At 39.3% G+C, this 21272-nt stretch overlaps 1 protein-coding gene across 1 annotated transcript in view; it reads right to left on the bottom strand.

Annotated features, from left to right (window-relative positions):
- CEP350 (centrosomal protein 350) overlaps positions 1-21272 on the bottom strand; it is a 64882-nt gene that overhangs the window by 9609 nt on the left and 34001 nt on the right. The window contains 10 exon segments of the mRNA XM_059821663.1: positions 109-231; positions 1408-1554; positions 1642-2043; positions 3053-5133; positions 5826-5908; positions 6700-6839; positions 7309-7469; positions 10737-10881; positions 12120-12331; positions 13902-14101. Coding sequence (XP_059677646.1) covers positions 109-231; positions 1408-1554; positions 1642-2043; positions 3053-5133; positions 5826-5908; positions 6700-6839; positions 7309-7469; positions 10737-10881; positions 12120-12331; positions 13902-14101 — 3694 coding nt within the window.

The raw sequence follows: 21272 nt of genomic DNA, 5'->3' as shown, positions 1-21272 counted from the left end.
CTTTGTATTCTTTAAATAGCATGATCGAATACTGAAAAATACAATCATATGTCACGCTTCAGTCTGGTGGACAGTATCTGACATGATTGCTTATTTTCATCCACTGACCAGTATATGATCCACTCGGTCTCGTTTCTTCCGCCCAAACTTCATCATCTTCTGCCAGTCTGTTTTGTGATTAGGCTCCTTCCTCAGGCTGAACAACTTCAGTACTTCAGCTGCAATGAAGCTCTACAGAACAGTAAAGGTGAGATTTATCACATTTGAGCTAAGAAATTAAATGTATGCACAAAGTACCTACCCTAAAAAGCCACTTTATAGAATGCGTAACAGCTTTCTGTTTAGCTAAGAGACATACGGTGTATGCAAGAAAGTTACATCGAAAGTCTTTGAGGCAGCATTACACAGGCAGAACAATTATTAAATCCAGAAGTGGGGGGGAAATAAAATAAAGTTACACCCACTGCTGTAAGAATCTTGAGAACAGAAACTTTCAATTAAACAGTACAGCAAACAGGAGATTATGACAATTCCTTTTAAGGGAGAATATTAAAGAAAAGCAGGGTGGGAGTTTGGTGTCCTTGTCCTGTGCCCCTGCTCTACCCTGCCACACGCTTTTGAAAGTCTTCAACTAACAGAGTGCTCTAGATACTATTTCTGTCTTTCCTGGACAGTTAACATGCTGTATCCTCAGCAGGTTAATCAAAATACAGTCAACACCCCCCCCCCGCCCCCCAATTTCAGAAGAAACAGTACAGGTGGGAGTCTTCATTTGCAGCCTGATGAGCTGTATGGAAGGTTCTTTGTTGAGTGCTTTCAGGGAGACAGGGTTTTTCCAAATGTTCAGCCCTGCAAGTTTAACCTAGGTCCAGTCAGGCTCTAGCTTTTTGGGGTTTTGGCCTTTCTTGAGCACTACCACCAACAACAGGAGACCTCCTCCGGCTTGCCAAATGCAACAATGCCCTCACCAGTGAGATTTTAGGTCCCTCTGGGCAACTCCCACTGTCCTCAGTGGGGTTGGCACAGGTGTGTCTGAGCGAAAAAATCCAGCTCATCCCATTTGGCCCAGCCCTACTATTGGATCCATGCCGATATACCCATACAGAGTTCCACTGAAATCTGCTAAATCAGCAGTCTGTCAGCACACCAATTTTATAAGAACAAGGTCATCCTGGCAGTTCTGCAGAGAGGACTAAAGGTTTAAAAGCAACCAGTACCAGCCAAAAGGACAGGGAGACAAATCTGTTGAGTAAAAAAGGACCATTTTGAAAAACTCCCTTTCAGGTTTGTAATATCATTTCTCTTTTCAACTCATCTCTTGCTGGATGAACCTGTTATATACACAGGCAAGTACCAGTACAGTATTTTTCATCTCACTTTCCCTGCATGACAAAGATTTCTTCCTACCTTGATTTCATCCAGATCATTTGGATCTTTTACTCGGCGAAAGTAAGCAGATGCGATCCTACACGGTTTCATCCAAATAGGCTGATTTAGATTAGGATCCTCAGCAAAGATTTCTCCAAAGATCTCTCTTGTTAAATCAAACACCACCTTAACAAAGAAAGAAGTAAAAGTTAAGGCTTCTGTGGTTCATGGTAAACATTCAAAGGGCAAGAACAAAATGCCTGAAGACTGTACCTTTTTATAAACCTGCTTGTTTATCATGTCCGTGTCCTGCTCTTTGAGGGTACTACTAAGATCTGTATGAAGGCTGAAACTTTGAAGATCATGACCCAGCTCCTTCAGTTTCCAGAGTTCCTCAGCCGCTGCATGCACCATACCTTCCACCTCCACTGCAGTATGAGGGACCGCCAAAGGCTCCTCACACGGCTTTGTTGGCACTTTCTGCGGTTCTACCTTGGGCAGCACTGCTGGTTCCTCAGCTTGCTTCTGCTGGACCTTACGGGAACTCAGGCCGTAGTCCTCATCAAACCAGTCTTGATCATCTCCCAGCACACTCAAGAACTCCCGATTAAGCTCCAGCTCTGCCAGTCTCTTGGCAAGCTCTTCCTGACCACTGGCACCAAACACTGGACTCTCCTGTGAATTAAGAGCCACAGAGTAAATATAAAAGTGGTGTCACACTGTTGTCTAACTCAGCTTACATTTTTAAATGCTCTACTGATGTAATTGGCAATACATGCACAAATACTCAGAAAAGTAATAAATAGCCCACAGTAAAATTAGAAATGTTTTGATTCAAATACCTGGGGTTTCTACCACTCCTGATGAATGCTTTCAGAGGGTTCTGACAGAGCTTAAAAGACTGTGTGTCCTGCCCACTGTCTGTCCTAATGTTTAACTGTTTATGAAAGGCTGAGTGTTTTAAAAACTGATAATGTGACATACAACTTTTCACTTCACTTACCAGCAGTCTCAGTTCTAAATCAACAGCCTAAAAGCTTTTAGCAGGTGATGGCTGTTTTAGTGACCGAGCGGTGCTCACACTGGTGAAACGGGCTGAAGCTTTCTGTGATGATAATATATTGAGATCAATGGCAAAGCAGACAGGTTTACTGGGATCTTCAGCAGAAAGGCCAAGTCCTATATCTGTATCATTAATGGTTGTTCTGAGGAAGCTTGAACTTCCACTACTCATGATATATTAGTTCAGTGGATAGAGAAGTCTGACACCTTAATGACCTCCACAGCAACTAATTATGTTTGAGGATGATTATTTCATATCAAGAACAGACAGAGGTAAGTTTACAGTCTATTATATTTTCCCACTTTTAGAATAAAAACTGAGGGTAAAGATTAAATACAAATTGAACATGCAAGCAGAATGCAACCTAAAGGAAGTATTTTTCACTTTCATGTGCCAAAACGTGTCTTTCAGCCTGTAGGGCTACCAAAATGAGCTGTGAACTGGGATACACAAGAACACACATGTAAGACACATACATACAAGGAATCTCCACATCACCCAACAGAACCTGGGAGAAAACAAACTGGTGCCGCACTGCGTTCCTCAGGTTCTCAGATTCAATCATCATCAGTCAAAGGAACAATCGACTCTTAAAATCAGTGTGAGATGTCTGTTACTTACTGGTCTGGGACACATGTCTGGAGAGGAAAGTTCTTCTCTTTCATCTTCAAAATCGGAACTTAGAAAAAAGTTATTCAGTCCGTCAGGAATCTGCTTTTCCACCTGCTGGGTTGGGGTACCGGATTCCTCCTTCACATCACAGAGCTCCTGGTTGCTCAGCTGGATTTTCTCATTCCTGACCTTCTTTATTTGCTGTAGCTGATTGACCGTGTCTTTCACAAAATCTTTAAGTAGACTGTCTGTCAGCAAGCTGACCTTCTCCAGTTGGTCTTTCGACTTTTCTTCCTCTCTAAGTGGTAGTCTAAGCTGGGCTTCTAACTGGTTCTTTTCTTTTGTCAGCAAATCCAGAAGTGGAGTTGCAGGCTTCTCCACAACTCCAGGAGAGACATCATCTAACTTTTCAGCACATTCTTCCCCTAGTGTCTTCTGCCTCTCCAATTTTTCAGAAAGGAAATCTGAGACATCATCCAACTGCACAATGGAAATCTCATCCACAATACCAGAAATGAGAGGAGCAAGGCTGGCCTCCTCTTTTACAGCATGCTTCAGATAATCCACCACTGACTGTTCTTGGGCAAGTGACTCAGTAGCTACAGAAATCTCCTTTATGCTGTTCACTTTAGAAGATGACTCTTCATCAACACTTTCCCCAGCTGAGGCTTCGGAAACAGCTGTGTCTGCAGGAGCTTTATCCTGGGAATAGTTCTCTGTTGCATCTCTGGTCTGGGGTTCATCCTCCTTGCTAGGTTTGGAACTTCCTTTGTCTTTCTGCTCTGCTTTGTGTTGCTTCTCCAGTCTATCATCGAAGAATGAGTCTTCATCCTTATTTGTGTCTAAGTGGCTATCAATACTTTCTGTAATGTGAGAGATCTTTTGAGGAGGAGCAAAAATACCATGCTTTTCTTTGCAATCGAAATATTTAATACCATCGTAAGTTCCATTATTGTTCCCTTCAGGTTTATCCAACTCCACACCAGCCCAAAACCCTTTGGCAAACTTCGTCAGACCTTTGAATCGCAATGTTCCAGGCTGGACTTTACTCACAAGGACTCTATCCCCAATGTTGAAATTTGGCAAACTATCTGTTTCTTCTGTGATTGAAACAGAGGCCCACAGCGGTGATTCGGTAGGGGCCTGTTCTTGCTCCACATCTCTGCGTTCAGTATTTTTTATAAGTTCTGTTGGAGACTTAAGTTCTAATAACCTCTCTGAATGCATGCTGCCAGAGAGGGAGAGAGACCTGTCACTGAGGTATTCACTGATTTCGCCATCACTGCCAAGGCTGGTGGATCTACTTCTGCTGGTTTGTGTATGCTGTGACCGCTCTGTTGGTGACTGAGCATCCCCATTAGGAGAGAGAAGAGATGCTTCAAAGTCATCTTTGTAACATTCCCCAGGAAGTCTTTCAATTGATGCTTGTTTTCTGGAAGAGGATCCTTCAAAGTCTTCAAGGTACGATGGCTCCTTTTGACTAAAGAGTTGTTCTGAAAGCAGATAACCTTTTTCCTCTGCCGATTTGCTCAGTTTGCAAGACGACTCTTGTATGCTGGGGCCAGTTACAGCATCTTTATCTGCCAGTCTCTGTTCTAAGATTTCTTCCGTACCATGAAGACTTTCCACAGCCAAACCAAAGAGCTCCTCCTGAGAGTGTTTGTTTTCAGAACGGAAGACTTTCTTTGAAAGTATGTCCAGTGAGCTCTCCTGTTCTTTATCTAATGTCAACAAGACATCAGAACTCTCCAAAGGCTTAACATGAGAATCGTCAATCTCATATTCCTTGGACTTTATGTATTCCAAGTCTTCCTGTATCTCAGATTTATGACTGAAGGCAGCCTCATCATTGGATGCATTTACCACATTGTTCATTGACCCATGGGATATCCTGCTAATGTCTTTCACATCTTTGAGAAGAGATGATGAGGGCACATTATCTAAGGAATCACCAGATCCTGCTCTGGAACTCCTTGGTGATATTAAAACCAAGGAAGATGTTCCAGAAGGTTCTTCTGCATGAACATCTGTCACAACCACCTTCTTGGTGTGCACAGACACAGATCTCTCAGTTCGTGATGATGCAGCATCTTGAAGGAAAATAAAAAGTGAATTACAGCAGATCATATAGCCTGCATTGTTTTACTGAAAACTGCTACCATAGGCAACAAAATTAACATTAAGGTTTCTATGCTAAAAGAAGATATAAACTGGCACCTTGGAAACATATATTTCTAGCTGTCCTATGAACATGAGCAACATTCTTTCAGTTCCAGGGTTCTAACGCTTTCTTTCCGATTCTTTTCCTTGTACCAGTATTTCATAATGCCATACAACACCAAGCCCAAGGTAAGGGCTCAGTTGTTTGTTTGCAAGCCGCAAAACCAAGATTAGAGTGGTAGATAACGATTAGATAACGATCGACAGCAAAACATTGAAAAGTATCTCAAAAAACCCCTATTCCTAAATGTCTATTCCTAAAGCCTCCATTATTTTTGGTTTCGTTACTTTCCTCAAGTGATAAAGGAACAGGAAACAAAAGAAAGGACAAAGGTGGTCATGTAATTATGGTTCACACAAACCTCAGCAAGAGTAAAACTAAATACTGAATATACAGAAAACAGCAAAAGCAGAAGCCTACTAAATAATAAAAAATATAGCTTGATCATTATGGTTTTATGAAGTCTGCATGCTCTCTTGAATCAAGAAGGAAAAGGTTAAAAGAAGTTTAAAACAGTCTTCAAGATCTTAATCTGTAGTACAGATTCTTCCAGTCACATACCTGCATGTTCTGAAATGGATTCCAAAGATGCTCTGGATCGCTCTGATTCAGCCAGTGATTTCCAGTTTTTAGCTGTCTCAGCCCTAAAGTTGAAAAATCAAATTGTATGAATCATGGTTACACCAGAGTGGTGGTTTTGGTTTTTTTTTTTTTAATAGATAAAAATGGAAATACAAGCACCTATAATTGTAATACCACACCAATGATAACATAAACAGTTTGGTTTGTCAACATACTGTGACCTCAGAAAATAGGAACGGGGACAGAGAGGAGAGTTTGGCAAGTCCTGTGAAGTGATTTTCTGGAAGAGTGATCAAACTAACCTTTTTTTGCAGCCAAAAGAGAGAAAAAGAAAATAATGGTTTTTTTTTTACTTGAACACACTAAAATTGCACCATCTGCTGGAAAAAATTAAACACTTAAAAATACAGTAGGAAGTGCAGAAGTCAGTTGAATTCTCTACCTTTTAAAACCAAAGATCTAAACAAGATTTGAGTTGCAAAGATGAATGGTTTGCCTCACAAAGTGCGGCAGGCATAATGGGTGACCAAAATGGGAAAAAATTTGGGTCAGTAATCCATACAACTATTTGGCACATTCTTGCACAATTGAAAGTTATTGTTCAGAAAGAACTTGAAAATAGGATCTGAAAGACTGGGCGGAACAAAAAAGTGAGATGCATACGATTACAGGGACAGTACATCTTATCTGTTGTGGGTCTGATGAGACCAGCAAATAGGTCAACAGGATACTGCCACTGTCCAGTGCTTTAAGGAAGAGCGTTACCAGCTTTCCTTGCACTCATGGTTTCTGCTAAAACAGCATTCACCGCAGTTTCAGAATAATCTCAAAAAGAAGAACAAATCCCAGTTACCTATGGAGTGGTGGTGCCTTGATCTTAGGTTTTTCAGCAGCAGCTGAGGATGGAGTTTTAATCTGAGGTTTGGCTGTGGGCGATGCCTCCAGATCTTGGCTCAGCTCTGCTTCAGTCTTCTTGATAAACTCATCATACGACTGCACACGGAAAACAGATACGGCTGTCAGTCTACTAAACCATTAGTACAATTCTGCAATTAAGACCTATTAAATGAATACAGGATACACTCAGTTTCTCTGTAAAACAATCTATTTAACTTCCTAAAGCTCTACAGTTGTGAACCCTAGAAATTTTAACACTTTACTTTCAAAAACAAATTACATGAGCATCACTCTTTAATCCAAGCTAGGATACATAAACCCCCTGAACACTGCTAGTAACCCATTAAAGATATACATTTTAAAAGGGAATGGCATTTTTGCCTCAAGGGTCTAGTTCGTTATTGAAAACGGTTAAATAAAATAGCCAGGACGGTGTCACACTTCTATCACAATAATGCATCTTTCACAGCTGTTGATACAATATTCTGCCAACAACATCCATACTATAATGATTCATCCAAGGCTAACAATCTTGTACTTTGCCCTTCTTCTTCCTTTTCCTAACCTCCAGTTGTTTGATCAAACTGGCTTCCTGGGCCTTCAGTCTCTCCTTTTGTCTCTTTTTCTGTTCCTTTTTCAGCTGGTAAACCACAGACTTCCTTTTCCGTAGTTCATCCTTCAGGGCCCTGATCCGTCCTTCAATGTCACTTTGATCAGATGTGGTTTCTGAAAAAGTTTAGTTTTAGTCTTTGTAAGCTTGCACCTCACAAAACAGTTCTATGCAAAGCAATGAACAGTCATTTAGTAAATACAAAATATGGTCCAAGCAAAATATCAAAAAATTTAATGTCAACATGTTAGTCTTAGCATAGTAAGACTCTTAAAGTGGGATTCAGAGTTACAACAATACTATATAACATATGAAAAAGTGTGGCATCTTACTTAATTTAGAAGAGAAAGGCTCTGATACATACAGTAACTTGTTACCAAACTTGTTCACGTCAACCATCCATGTTTAAGCTGCTACCTCATTAAATGCTTATCATGTCAGCTGTTGCAGAAATTAATTTTCTTCTGACGTATTTAAAAATATGACAACTCAAAGATGCATACTGAAAATATATCCGAAATATTTGTTTACAGTCACGATATACAGTTTCAAGCTACAAGGTACACTTCACTGATGAGAATTTCACTTGCAACAGTGGACTCCAAAAGCAGTTTAGGTTTCTAGCCCATTTAGATTTCCTGCCACCTAGACTAAATACATCTACAAAATGGAGAGCTGGCTGGTCAACGGTTGGAAGGAAAGTCAATTTGAACAATGCGGAGATTTTCACTATTGTCAGGGCTCAAGATGACAATTTATTCAGGGTGAATGGGGGTAGCATTGAACTCAGACATGTGGTGGACTACTCAGTAACGGCTTATACAAAGTTACTTGGCATATCTTTGCTCCAAGTTCAATTTTGCAGACCTTACTATAATGCCATTACTGACTGTAGCTATTTTCCACCTGAACAATTTTTTTCTTAATCATTATCCTTAGTAATTTTAACAAGATCTCCTCCATTCCTCTCCATCTCCAGAACTCCCTGTAAGCTGGTCTTCTAGTCCTTCTCATGATGTTCTACCTCTTTTCCCTTAGGACACTGTCCCCAGATACTTAGATCCATTCTCTACATGATAACCCCATTCTACCAGTAACTCTGCTACTTTCATTATTTTTGCTGTAACAACCTCCTAGTCTCTCAGACTTTATAGAGAGACTGCCTCAGTGTCTTATTACTTATTTTTTGCCACCCACCTGATTATGTCCACTTGTTTCTTGTTTTAAATAGATATCAACATAGTGCAAAACAAGATCCTTGTCCCAGATTGGTGCTACACAATTAAATATCAAAAACTCTTCAAACTATTTATCTGACATAGTCTTACTGGAGCTCCTTCCCTGCAGCTGATGTCCCCCTTCCTCTTCTATATCAGCAGCTGCAGCTCCTAAGAGAAGGGTCTTGGCTGGTTTGCTTTTGTAACACTCAATATTACCTATAATGTTTTCTGGACCAAAAGGCTTTGATGCTCATAAACGCCAATTGCCTTACTGAACATCCTAGAAAGTAAGTCACCAGTATTATTTGGTCAGCTAGCTGGAACAGCGGGACATTTTGCTAATCAATCTCATTTCTGAAGACAACAAACAACCGTAATGAAGGATTTCATCATCAACAACAGCCAGTAAATACAATCAAACTACTGTATTCTTTTTCCATCAACAACTGCTGTTAACCATTTAGAGAATTAAAAAAAAAAACAAAACGCAGCACAAAAAGAATGGAATCTCACTTGCTAATCAGGAGTACTTTATGATGCCACTGTAATTAACAACTCCTCCCGAATAGTAAGTAACCACGATGTAATTATAGCTTTTCTTGATCAACTCATAAGGGAAAGATCTGCACATGCTTTCATCTTTGACGATCTTGTCTACGCATGCATTGGACTGACATAGCAATGACTTCATTACTACTCAGCAGCTTGGAAGATTTGTCTCTTTACAATGGAATGATTTATTGTGAAACCAGCACCCTCCTGATCGGCTTCCTACCTCTGACACTTTTCTTCAGCATTTGAAATTGAAGATTGCAAATACTTTATTTTCCAAAAGTTTATTTTCATGACCACTGTTGCCTGCTTTACTTTTCATAATGGCTTCCTTATGGGGTTGCTCAGTCAGAACTTGAAAATAACTTGATAAAATTGCTGAATACTTCACTGTGTTGCAAACTGCTCTCCAGACAGAATCCCAATACAAATTACTCAGTGCAAGTACCTGGGTGTTAAGTATTTATTTCTCTATCCAGCAGAACAGTTGCCTCAAAATTACTGTGTTTCTATTGTACTTACATACATATTAACAAAAAAACGCCCCAACATAAAAGATTATCATGCTTGCTACATCAAGCACCACAAAGACTGGATATATGTATGCACACCAGTAAGTTATCCATCTATCACAAACAATAGCCAGTATGTACAACAGAATCACCTAATTCTTTTTCCACTTAAGACATCAATAATTTAAGCAATTAAAAAAACAAGCAGGAAAATGCTATCCCATTTGCTAATAAGTATTTTATGATGCTATATCAACTACACTGTGGAATACAAGATGTTTTAGAAACTAAAAGCACAGAAAGGTTCAAAATAGACTTCACAGTTTAACAGAGCTGATGATGGTGACCCACTGAACAGTGGCTCAGCAAGTCCTGGAATCCACACGACTAACAGACTGCAAGAGCACACCATGGAAAGGACCACTCTGTACCAGTTCACTTCTAATATTCTCTCTCAGCATTTACTGGTAGCCAGCCTGGATACTGGATAAAAGAGTCCATATAGTAGTTCTTGAATTTTATAGCTCAAAATGCAGTCTTAGGCCCTATTTTACTGCACACAGTTCAAACCCTCCTCCAAAAATAAACATATGTCCTGAAGTATCCATTCATTCTGCACATGCCAGTGCAGGTCCAATGGGCTCACTCGTACTGCCATGATAATAGAACTATACTGCTTCTGGAGCCAGGTTGTGTTCAGAAGGAGGACGGTTATGTTTGTATGCTGCTGAACCATATTCTGGTTTCTTACAACATGAGGGGTGGAGCAGCATCACCTGACAAAAGCACAGGTAACCTTGGAATTTTAAAATTCTAGGACCAACTTAACTATTAAATCTTATCTTCTTCATACCTGTTTGCAGGAACCTGCGTTGCTTTCTAAAAAGAAGAGATAGCATATAGACCTTCTTACATTAAGACCTTCTTAAGCTGAAGTGATCAAATTACATCACGGGAAAATACACCCTCAAAACCTCAAACCTTGGCAGTTTCCAGGAATTTGTCTGCCTCCCCACATCTATGTCTGCATTTCAAGTTTACTTGTTAAAAGCAAAAGCTTTGAAGAAGCAATTTAAACCCAAGCAGATACTACACTTACCTGACTGTGTCATAGATAAAGATTCATCAGACCAGTTGTGAGATATCTGATGAGACTTCACAGGTGAACGTAGCTGTCCTCCAGTTCTGTGGCTGCCTTTGCTGGAATCTTGCTTTGATACAGATATGCTGCTTTTGGGAGGAGACTGTGGGAGAAAAGGACAAAAAAGTAATTGCTTGTAAAGCTCAGTTTGAAAGTAGGAGATCATTGTCATCAGGAGCCAGTTACAAGGGAAGAGCAGCATGACTAGAGAACAACTCGTAAGCAGTGGTACCTATCCAGCTATCTTAAGAGCTTAATCTTAGTTTGCTAGACAATAAAACAAAAATACCAAGAGCAGCAATAACTGACTACTTACTTTGAGCTTAGATTTCAGTAAACCTGCTTAAACTACTCTATTACTAACTAAGTGAACTGACATGGTTCTGACTCACAGGTGTTCAATACAGTTTATGTAATCCTATTTGGTAACAATCATGGCAGTAAGAACCCATACTAAATATAACTGTGAAACCAAAAGGGCCACTTCATATAAGAGGTGCAAGGTGCCATTCTAAATCAGTAAAACAGAGCACTATTTCTCTGTAGCCAGGCAAAAAATTCTAAGAGCAAATATTCTTCCAAAATGTCTTACTGCTGCAACATTATACCACAAACCTTTCACACACCTTGAACATAACCTCTAGCACCTATTAGACATTTTACCTCACTAGCTTCTCAGCAAACATTCCAAGAAAGTATTTGTAATAAGTCTACATGAGCAGATCTTTTACCCCACAGACACTGCATTTCCTGTCTCACTGAGCACAGGGCAAAGTTAACCAGGATTAAACTTATCAAAATTATCAATCAAGTAGAAATAACAGTTGGAATAGAACAATAGGGAAGACTTAGCTAGCAAGCAGACATAATCTGAAACCTAAAGGATTGTGCATGATGTTACAGCTCTGCTTCTTCATCCTATAGCTATACTTTGGGATACATTACTTGCAAGTAAAGCAGAGCGGAAAAACAGAGCATGGTTTCCATGGCCTCAAAGAATTTATACAATGGTAACAAGCTAGCCTACAGCTAATTCACACTGGTAAACTGGGTCAGTGTTCCACCACTTAATACTGCATACCTACGTGACATACGCAAAACATTTTGCAAGACTACCCACAAGTTTAAAAATATCTAAACTCTGTGCTGAAATAATTTTTCCTCAAGACTTCAAAGAACGTATTTGATCACAACATTTTCTCACAGTAACCTAAAATGGTATCGCGAACACAGAGAATAGTTTAATCCCTGCTTTGACAACTGGGACGGCTATACTTACTGCTCCTCTGATAGCCTTTTATAAGTGTAAGAATATACATATGGCTTAAAAAGCTCACTCACAAGTTTGCCAGGTGAGGTAGAGGACTTGAACTCTTCAGAATAAACCATTTCTTCATTAGTTGTACTCTGATCTGGGCTTTCTGGCTGTCCACGGCCCATAGTCTCTGACAGGACAGACTCAGCAGCTAGACTGCCAAGATCTTCTGGGACAGAGCTTTCACTGTTCAGATGAGAGCAAGAAGGCACTGGAGACTCTTCTTCACTCGCCGTTTCTGAGATCAAATAATGACAGAAAAAAACAAAGCGCCTAAGAACTTACACTGACTTATATGCCTTCAGAGATACTGCTGCCTGCATGTAAAGTAGTAACTGCTCCCAGTACATGTCAAATTGATAAGTGTTATTTCACTCACCTAGACACCGAGGGTGGAATATTTAGCCACAACAAGCATGTTTACCAGAGAATTATGATTTAAGACTGCCAAATGTTCTTAGTGATTGCTGAATGTCCAAAATAAAGGGGTTTTCTGGATATTCTAACATTTTCCAGACAACACAGTCCAAAAAGATTATTAGGGAAACCTGTCCTTCCAGTTGACCATACCCCAGCAAGAGTCACTATTAGTCTCAAGAAGTCATGGAGGAGCATATAATCTGCAAGCCAGATCTTGAATTTAGAATTGATTGCTTCCTTTACAGTAGTTGCAGAAAACATTTTAATGTTATGATTTCATCATGAGTCTCTCAACTGGCAACAAGTAAAATAATAAGTTGGGTTTTCAATATTCCTGTTTACTAAATTCCGCAGGAGTCACAGCATTACTGAAGCAGCCATGGAGAACTATTCAATATTTGAGCAAAGGCTCGGGAGAAGAACTTCTGAAGCAGGGCTGTGCTCCAGTGCTTACTGGTAGATACAATTAACAGAAAGCAAGTGTATTTTCTCACCTGTTGATGAGAATTCGGCATTCATGCTGAATTTTTGTTCATTGGAACTTAACTGACTCATACACAAACCATCTTTAAAATGTCTTACAATGCCTAAAATCCACATGACTGTTTTCAGTAACAAGTGTAATAGGGCATAATTCTGAACTCCCTTTGCGCATTCAAAGGACACGCTGCCTGCTTTCTGCAAAGAAAGCAATCCAGTTCTCCCACTGCAATCCAGTTCTCTGTGCTTCATGCTGAAACTGTAGTCCACTTAAAACAGAACAGTAAAGCTGTAGCTCCCAAAATCTGGGAACTTATTTTTCCTCACAATAGCATCATTTATACCAATTACATCCTAGCACACTTTAGCACAGTTGCAGATTTCGAACAGTTATACTGCATTAACAACAGATGGAAGAAAAAAAAAAAGCTTTCCATTTTTTGAAAACACAGACAAGGGGAAAGGAGCCCCTGATAAGAGCCATCCTCACCAACAGTAATAATGCTAACAGGATAGACGCTCAAACAGCACTACAGGGGAAAATGGTTTTAATGGAGTAAGTTCAGAAGATGATCAGCAAAAGATCATACAGTATTTTTGTTTTTAAAGACAGAAATATAGTTTAAATTTTATGTAGAAATGTCTGATGGGCCTATGCTGCACTGTTGACTTGAGAATATATACAGCAAAGGAGGAATACACATTTAACTAAGGTGTAAAATAGGGCTAAAATAACAAGGCAACAAAGGCAGTAAAGAGTGAAGAAACCAAGATTCTGGACACTCATGTCCAGAGAACAACAACCTCCAAAACATGAAAAAAGGAAGAAAGTGCAAACTTAAGTAATCGTTGTGTCAAATTATACTTTACTCTTGTCATCTGCATCACTTCCCCCCTCCTCCTATTACCTTTGGGCTCCGTTCTCTGATCCCCCAGGTCTTTCTTGGCTATTTTGGTTTTGAGCAGCTCTTTGTCCCAGGCAGCTAGAGCCTGCTTTTCTATCCGCCGTATTTCTGCTTCCTCTGCATCCAGGCGGCGTTTCCACTCCAACAATTCTTCAGCATGTTGTCGACGCTGCATCAGCTTCTGTTCTCGCTTAGTTAGGAACCTGACAGACAGAGCAGAAGACAATGGGAAAACAGCCAACCACACTCAAAGGTCCCGATACCCAGACGCTCAATTGCCACAATTCCCAGAATTATAGCCATTCAAATTGTTTTCTAGAGTAATATCCACAATAACTACAATCTCCTAAACTTCTGATGTGCTGCTGAAAAAACCAAACAAGTAGACAAGAGTTTTTTTCTTTGCAGTAAGTGAAGTCTACAACATACTGCGAACACGCTGCTTACATTTTAAAAGATCTTCAAAGTCATTAAAAGTGCTACTAACTATTCACTCAAATGAACAGGATAAGTTCCCAATTTCAGGATGTGAAAAGTACCTGTGGTATTAAACTGGAACCCTCAAGAAAGCAGTGTGAAAAATGAACCTTTCTTTTTGCTAATCCTAATGACAGAAAAACTGTAACCCCAGCTGCCCCACAGTTCTTTCCAAATACATAATTATAAGAGAAGGTGATTCTATATTAATAGTTCTCCTGAATTACTGGAACTTTTATCCTTCTTCCTTTAAGCATCATCTCTATGGATTGCCACACTTGGAATGTTAATTGTCAGCTGACAGCATCAAGAGAATAAGGATGCAGGACTCTTTCCCAGCTACTAAAAGATCTGGCTGCTACTTTAAGAGTAGATAAAAAGTAAAGCTCATGCTGAAAATTCGCAATTTTTTTTTCTTTCTGACAAAGATTTCTTAAGTGATCCATGAAACCTCAGAAATGGGAAATCCCTAGAGAACTTCATAGGTATGAATAGGTTTGTGTGCATATGCTAGTTCTCTTTGCCAGCTCTTGAACAACAGTCTCTCTGGTCTTATTTCTAAGTATTGAAGTAACCAAGACCATAGCACTTAACCTTTAAGATAGGAAATGGAAGCAAATTCAACACACTTGCACTCAGTTGCATACACTTTCTCTGACATGCCAAGTCTAGAGAAGAGCGTACATCAATCCATTCATCTCCTACAGTGAAATTTTTAAGATGTCACAGAATTCATCTGTAGAAAATAGATGGTTTGCCAGCTAGAGCAAGAGTTCATCATTGGAACAGAAGGTGTGGTGCCTAAAAAGGCAGTCTTCAAAGACTTGTGATATTTTGCTTTGCAAATGCCTTTATAATTTGTAATTTTCAAGCCATCCCAAACACTTAGCATCAAAGTTTTTAAGCTGCAAAGCAGATAATTTCATTTGTGCTTTTTAATCTCTCATGTTTCAAAAAACCCTTTTATTTACAGAGACTGGAACGACCAACTGGCTAATCTGCAGGTCTCGCCTGCTAAGGGACATTTCTTGTTTGCTCACTTAGTGTTCATTCTATTCCCTGGAAAAGAGAGCTGGCACTTGATCAGAAAGGTTAAGATTCAGGTAAGTCAGTAAGACAGATTCAGATAAGGTAGACAAGTTATGATGTGAAGATAAAAGTTTCAGAAGCCCGTAAGACATGCCCACAATCTTCTTTCCTTTGGTCAAAACAAAAGCAGCTGAAAAACAGAAGCACCTCAGAGTCTCTGGAACACCTGCCACCTTCAGGCTGACAGATTCCACGATTTTGTGCATTACTTTATCACTTTCTATAGACAAACATCGAACATCCTCTACTCTTAGGCAAAACCGACAGATTAATATCATTAGGAAACTAGACTACCAACAGTAATTGCATTACAAACATGACATGGACAGTCATGCTTATGTTGTGTCTTTCACCAGCACTATCAGATTTATCAACTCTTACTTTCAGATACACATCAGTTCCAATTAGTCTAGCATATCATGTATTTGGAACTCATTATGCAGGTCATTATTACAATGATCTCAGTGCAAAAGGCAACTTTTTTCTTCTTCCTTCACCTGCTGTTTGATTTCATCAGAATGTCTGGATCTTCACAGTTTACTGGATCTTGAGGGAGGCAAGTCCAGTTGAAACAAAATGCAAGAGAAAGGCTAAATAAATGGACTCAAAAGAGCAGGACTCCTTAAAAGCAGATGTCAAATGAATTAACCTGGGAGACCACAAACAGGAGGAGAATTAACTAAATGACCATGAAACTAATCACCACACAAAGATTACTTAATAAGAAAGATAAGTCAAAAGAAGTGATGGGAGAGAAACAGGGTTCCAACACTCAACCTATAGGAAGAAGAGGATTAAAGCAGCATGGCTAAAGATGCAGACCCTTTTATAACCCTAGGGTTTAATTAAAAAGTCAGAGCCACAAGGTAGCATACACACTGCCTTAATATTTACTACAGTCTAAAGGGTTCCAGTTGCAACACCAAGGGTACACATTTGTCCTCAAAAGCAGGGGCAACTTCACAGAAAAAAAGTAAAATTAAAAACCACATCTGGCATCTATGAAGCTGGAAATCCAGGGGAGCAAGGAGGAAGCAGCAGCACTCAGATTACGCCAGTGTGATTTCAAAGTCTAACTATTTCTATGGTGCTGACATCACGCATTTTAACCACACATTGCAAATATTGACCTGGAAGTCTTAACCTGGTGCTCTAACCTGTACTTGTACATTTATATCCAAGGTATACTGACTTTAAGCCCAAACTAGACAGTTTCAGCAGCTATGCTGAAGTAGTGACCAAACAGTGGGAATAAAGTGAATCGTCTGTCTGCCACTCGGAACACAGTGAATAAGAGATTAGAATCATAGAATGGTTTGGGGTGGAAGGGACCTTGAAAATCATCTAGTCCAACCCCAGTACCGTGGACTGGGACACCTTTAACTAGATCAGGTTCTGTCTGGTCCATCCAGCCTGACCATGAACGCTTCCAGGGATGGGGCATCCACAACTTCTCTGGGCAGCCTGTTCCAGCATCTCACCACCCTCATCGTAAAAAACTTACAGCTGTGCTTAAAAAAAAAAATCTCCATCTACCCTCTCTTAGTCTAAAACCGTAACCCCTTGTCCTATCACTACAGGCCCTGGCAAAAAGTCTCTCCCCATTTTTCTTACAAGCCCACTTTATATATTGAAAAGCCACAATAAGGTCTCCCCAGAGTCTTCTCTTCTCCAGGCAGAACAACCCCAACTCTTTCAGCCTTTCTTCATACGAGAGGTGTTCCAGTCCTCTGATCATTTTTGTGGCCCTCCTCTGAACCCACTCTTAACAGGTGCATGTCTTTCTTGTACTGGGGACCCCAGAACTGGACTCAGTACTCCAGATGGGGTCTCATGAGAGCAGAGTAGAGGGGGAAGCATTACCTCCCTTGACCTGCTGCCCACACTTCTTTTGATGTGGCCAAGGATATGGTTGACTTTCTGGGCTGCAAGTGCACATTGCCAGCTCATATCCAATTTTTTTTCCCCAAGTTCTTCTCTGCAGGGCTGCTCTCCATCCATTCCTCCCTTGGTCTATATTGATACTAGGGATTGCCCTGACTCAGCTGCAGGACCTTGCACTTGGCCTTGTTGACCTTCATGAGGTTCACACTGGCCCACTCCTCAAGCCTGTCAAGATCTCTCTGGATAGCATCACTTCCCTCGAGTGAAACAACTGCACCACTCAGCTTGGTGCCATCCGCAAACTTGCTGAGGGTGCACCCAATCCCACTGTCTATGTCATTAATACAGATCTGGAAACAGCGAGGGAAGTGTCAAAAACGTTCACTGATGAAGAACCTCTTGACTTTCTAGGACTGAACAGAGCATGCTCTATCAAAGAGTCTATCACTTGAGAAAGATACAGTTACCTGACCAATTGGTTGTAGATATACAGCTGGAATTTGGGGTGGAGGTTGGGAAAACAGACACTGAGAGAGGCCCAGTGGTGAGACGTAAAGACAGAGAAGAAGTAGTGAACAGGAGAGCAGTGTCTACAAAATAAGGAGGAAGAGTTTAAAACTAAGATAGCAAAAAAGGCAGAAAGAACGAGAAAAGGATAGCATCTAGCAAAGAACTTTAAAATTAATTGCATTTAACATTGTATAGTTATTACCCAACATCTGAAGTAGAAAAACTATACACTGTTATGCAGAAGGTAATAGAACACATACACTTGTAACACTTCATCTTCTGTTAATTAAAGGCAAGCTACTGTCACACTGCTATATTTTTCTTCAAATTTTGGAAGGAGTTTTATTACTTTGATGCAGACTTCCACATGCCCCCGTTGACATACCTCAACCTGTTCTTTTTGCAACTCCTGCTATTCTAACCGTCCATAGAGTACATCAATAGCATTAAATTGCATGCTGGTTTTGCGATATGAACAACTTTGCTAGTCTGAAACTTTAAAACACATTTTCATTCACCTGGCGAAACCTCAGTAAAATTACTTCTCCAAAGGTAAGCACCAGTGAAAGGGCAAAAAAAGAGATTAAATAATGTACTTTTAAAACGTAAGCAATTCCAGGAGAAGTCTGAGATATACCTGTAGTTCAACTTCTAGCTGCTATTTTGCATTTGTTTTTTTTTTTTTTTCCAACAAAGTGCAGTCTTGGTTTCAGAATACTCACGTATCGCCTCTTTCATTTGAAGTACTAACTGCAGAAAGATAATGCCTATTGTTTTTAAAAAAGCTACACAAACTTAAAGCTGTGCTTAAAATGGTATTTCCTAAAGAATTACCATTTTAATCTAATTCCTAATGAATTATCATATTTATAGAAAAATGCCATGCTCCATATAGCTCTATCAACTACAATGCAATGTAAGAAGCATATTAAGGAAAAGCAAAAGAAAATGAGCAATTAATCAGTTCTTCTATTGCACAGATTATCATTAAAGTTGCATATGCAAGGAAAGCAAGGGGAAAGTGGTTCATTCTCTTTGACAGAGCATGCTCCTGTTCACATGCAGGCTACACAGATTCATCAATTAAAATTAAAACAGAACTATTCTTTCATTCCCCTTTTAGCAGAAGAGAAATATTAAAGCTGCCTCATAAGTAAAAAAGCCAAAGGATTTTCACTTTGCTATGGAGTACAGCAAATCCAGCACAGCAGCATTTCCTAATTCCTTCCTCTAGTTCCTTTGTATTTGTCATTCAGCTTATTTCGTTTTGCAGTATCTCACAATATGATCGATTCCCTTCAAACAGCAGCTTGCTATCATTGCACCCCAAACCAAATGTCTTACTCTACTATGTTAATATTATTTTTACGCGTTTTACAAATAAGGACATTAAAAAAAAAAGATACCGAGTTGACACTGGTTTTCAATTAATAAGCACTGCTATCACTATCAAAATACCTGCAAAAGGTGTGCAAAGGCTATACGTTAAGAAGATCGAGTTCTAGAGAATCATTTATGTTTACTCAAAATACTATTTCCTTTGAACATAAACATCAATCCAAAACAAAACCATAAAACCAAAAATACATTACATCATCATTACATGTACATTACATCACACACCATTTCCACTTGTTCCACCCAGAAGCAATTGTTTCAGCTCAAATCCTGCTATCCACCTTTTGAAAAGCATTCTCCAGTTGAGCAATATTTTGGACTGATGATTAAAATATCTTTAAGGGTAGAACATACTTTGTATCTACTACTATCCCTTGTAATAGTAAGAACAATTATTTATTAATATGTAATTCTTTCTGCAATCATAAGTGTTGCTTAGAAATGAAGATACTTTGAAAAAGTAAGATTTCAAAAACAATATTGACAAAACTACTATCTGATAAAAAGTGGCAGAGGAAGTCTTGACTATAAAAGTATACTTGTCATCTCTTATTGTATTGATACTGTATTAATGCAATCTCAAAATTCATAAGCTATAACTCGGTTTTGTATCACCATTTGAAACTTTGTGTTGAATCTTGGGTGGAAAAAAATAAGATAAAGACCCTCTTTTTAACAAAAAAATAGAATCAGAAGGAAAATCTTGTTTTCTTGAAACCCTAGAAGTCAACGTGGCCTACAGAACACATCCTTTTCAAGTCCCCATCTAAGCCATTTACCAACCTCAAAACATACTTGGAGAAAGAGTTTGCTGCTATAACGATGGGTGGTTTTCACATGACTTGGAACACCAAGAGTTTAGTTTTGGAAATATCAGAAACTTGAAATAATTTGTGATCTTGGCTGTCCAGTTTACCAGATACTATCAGAAGAGTCTGAATTAAAACAGCAATCAATTCAGGCTAGAACATGAAGACCATGTAACTAGTACATGTTTTTGGTTTTTTTCCTGCTTACACCAAATCCTCACTTACTACTACTTTTTTCTACCTTCATAATATACAAATACATGCAAGTGTGGGAAATGTGCTTCCCAAATGATTACAAGCCAATAGAGTGCTAAGGAGTCACAGACAGCTTGCCTTTACAAACATCAGTGCCTGCTTTTTGGTGTTTTATCCAGCTGTGTTAGGAGTCTCAAGAGAAAAAAACATTACAAAGATCACCCATAGGATCTTTATAGTGACCTACCTTGGTTATAAGTTCAAAAAAATTGTTTAAGCAAAGACTATTCCTTGCGGTAACTGGCAGAAGCCAGACTTTTAATAGATTAGCCTCAAGTAAGAATTTAAGGCTTCAAACTAATGAGCCCATGCTGGTAAAGCATTTGGGATGTTTAGTGCGGACAAAGTAATTCCTAAACTGAAAAAATGCAGAAACAATTTTTGATTAAAAACAATTTAACAGGTGAAATCAACAGATTCACTCGTAGTTTTCAGACCCAGGAACAGCACATATACTTCATTATTTCCCCTGAAGACTAACAACCGTTTTCAACTTTTTTCCAACCTATGGACCACATAGGAGAAGAAAGAAAGGTCTTATTAACTGCCTGTCTTCCCAGTCACACACATACCACCTCCACTAATTAAGAAAATACTTACAGAATTCATCCCTAGCTGATTTTAATGCAATTAGAATTGAAATTCAGCGGCTGGGTAGTAAGGTAGAAATCACATGCGCGGCAAGCTCAGTAACTTTCTGTGAGCCAGATCTCAAACTCAGTTACTAGTTCTTCCATAAGACTATTGCTATTTATAACTTACGTTTCAATTCAAGATAAAAATTAGTACTGTAATTCCAGAGTCTCACTCCCTATATTTCTTCCCTTTAAAATACACAGGGAGATACAAAATACAGGCACCATTTTGATCAATTGACTTCAGGTCTTTCATTGTCAGAGGAACTCTGACAAAATGTACCATCAAGCTGGAGCCCGTTCAAGTTCCTTGTATG

Source organism: Gavia stellata, chromosome 10 (assembly GCF_030936135.1).
Source record: "Gavia stellata isolate bGavSte3 chromosome 10, bGavSte3.hap2, whole genome shotgun sequence".
NCBI classification, from domain to species: domain Eukaryota; kingdom Metazoa; phylum Chordata; class Aves; order Gaviiformes; family Gaviidae; genus Gavia; species Gavia stellata.
The sequence above is the reverse complement of the archived record's forward strand: the minus strand, read 5'-3'. Positions and strand labels throughout refer to the sequence as shown.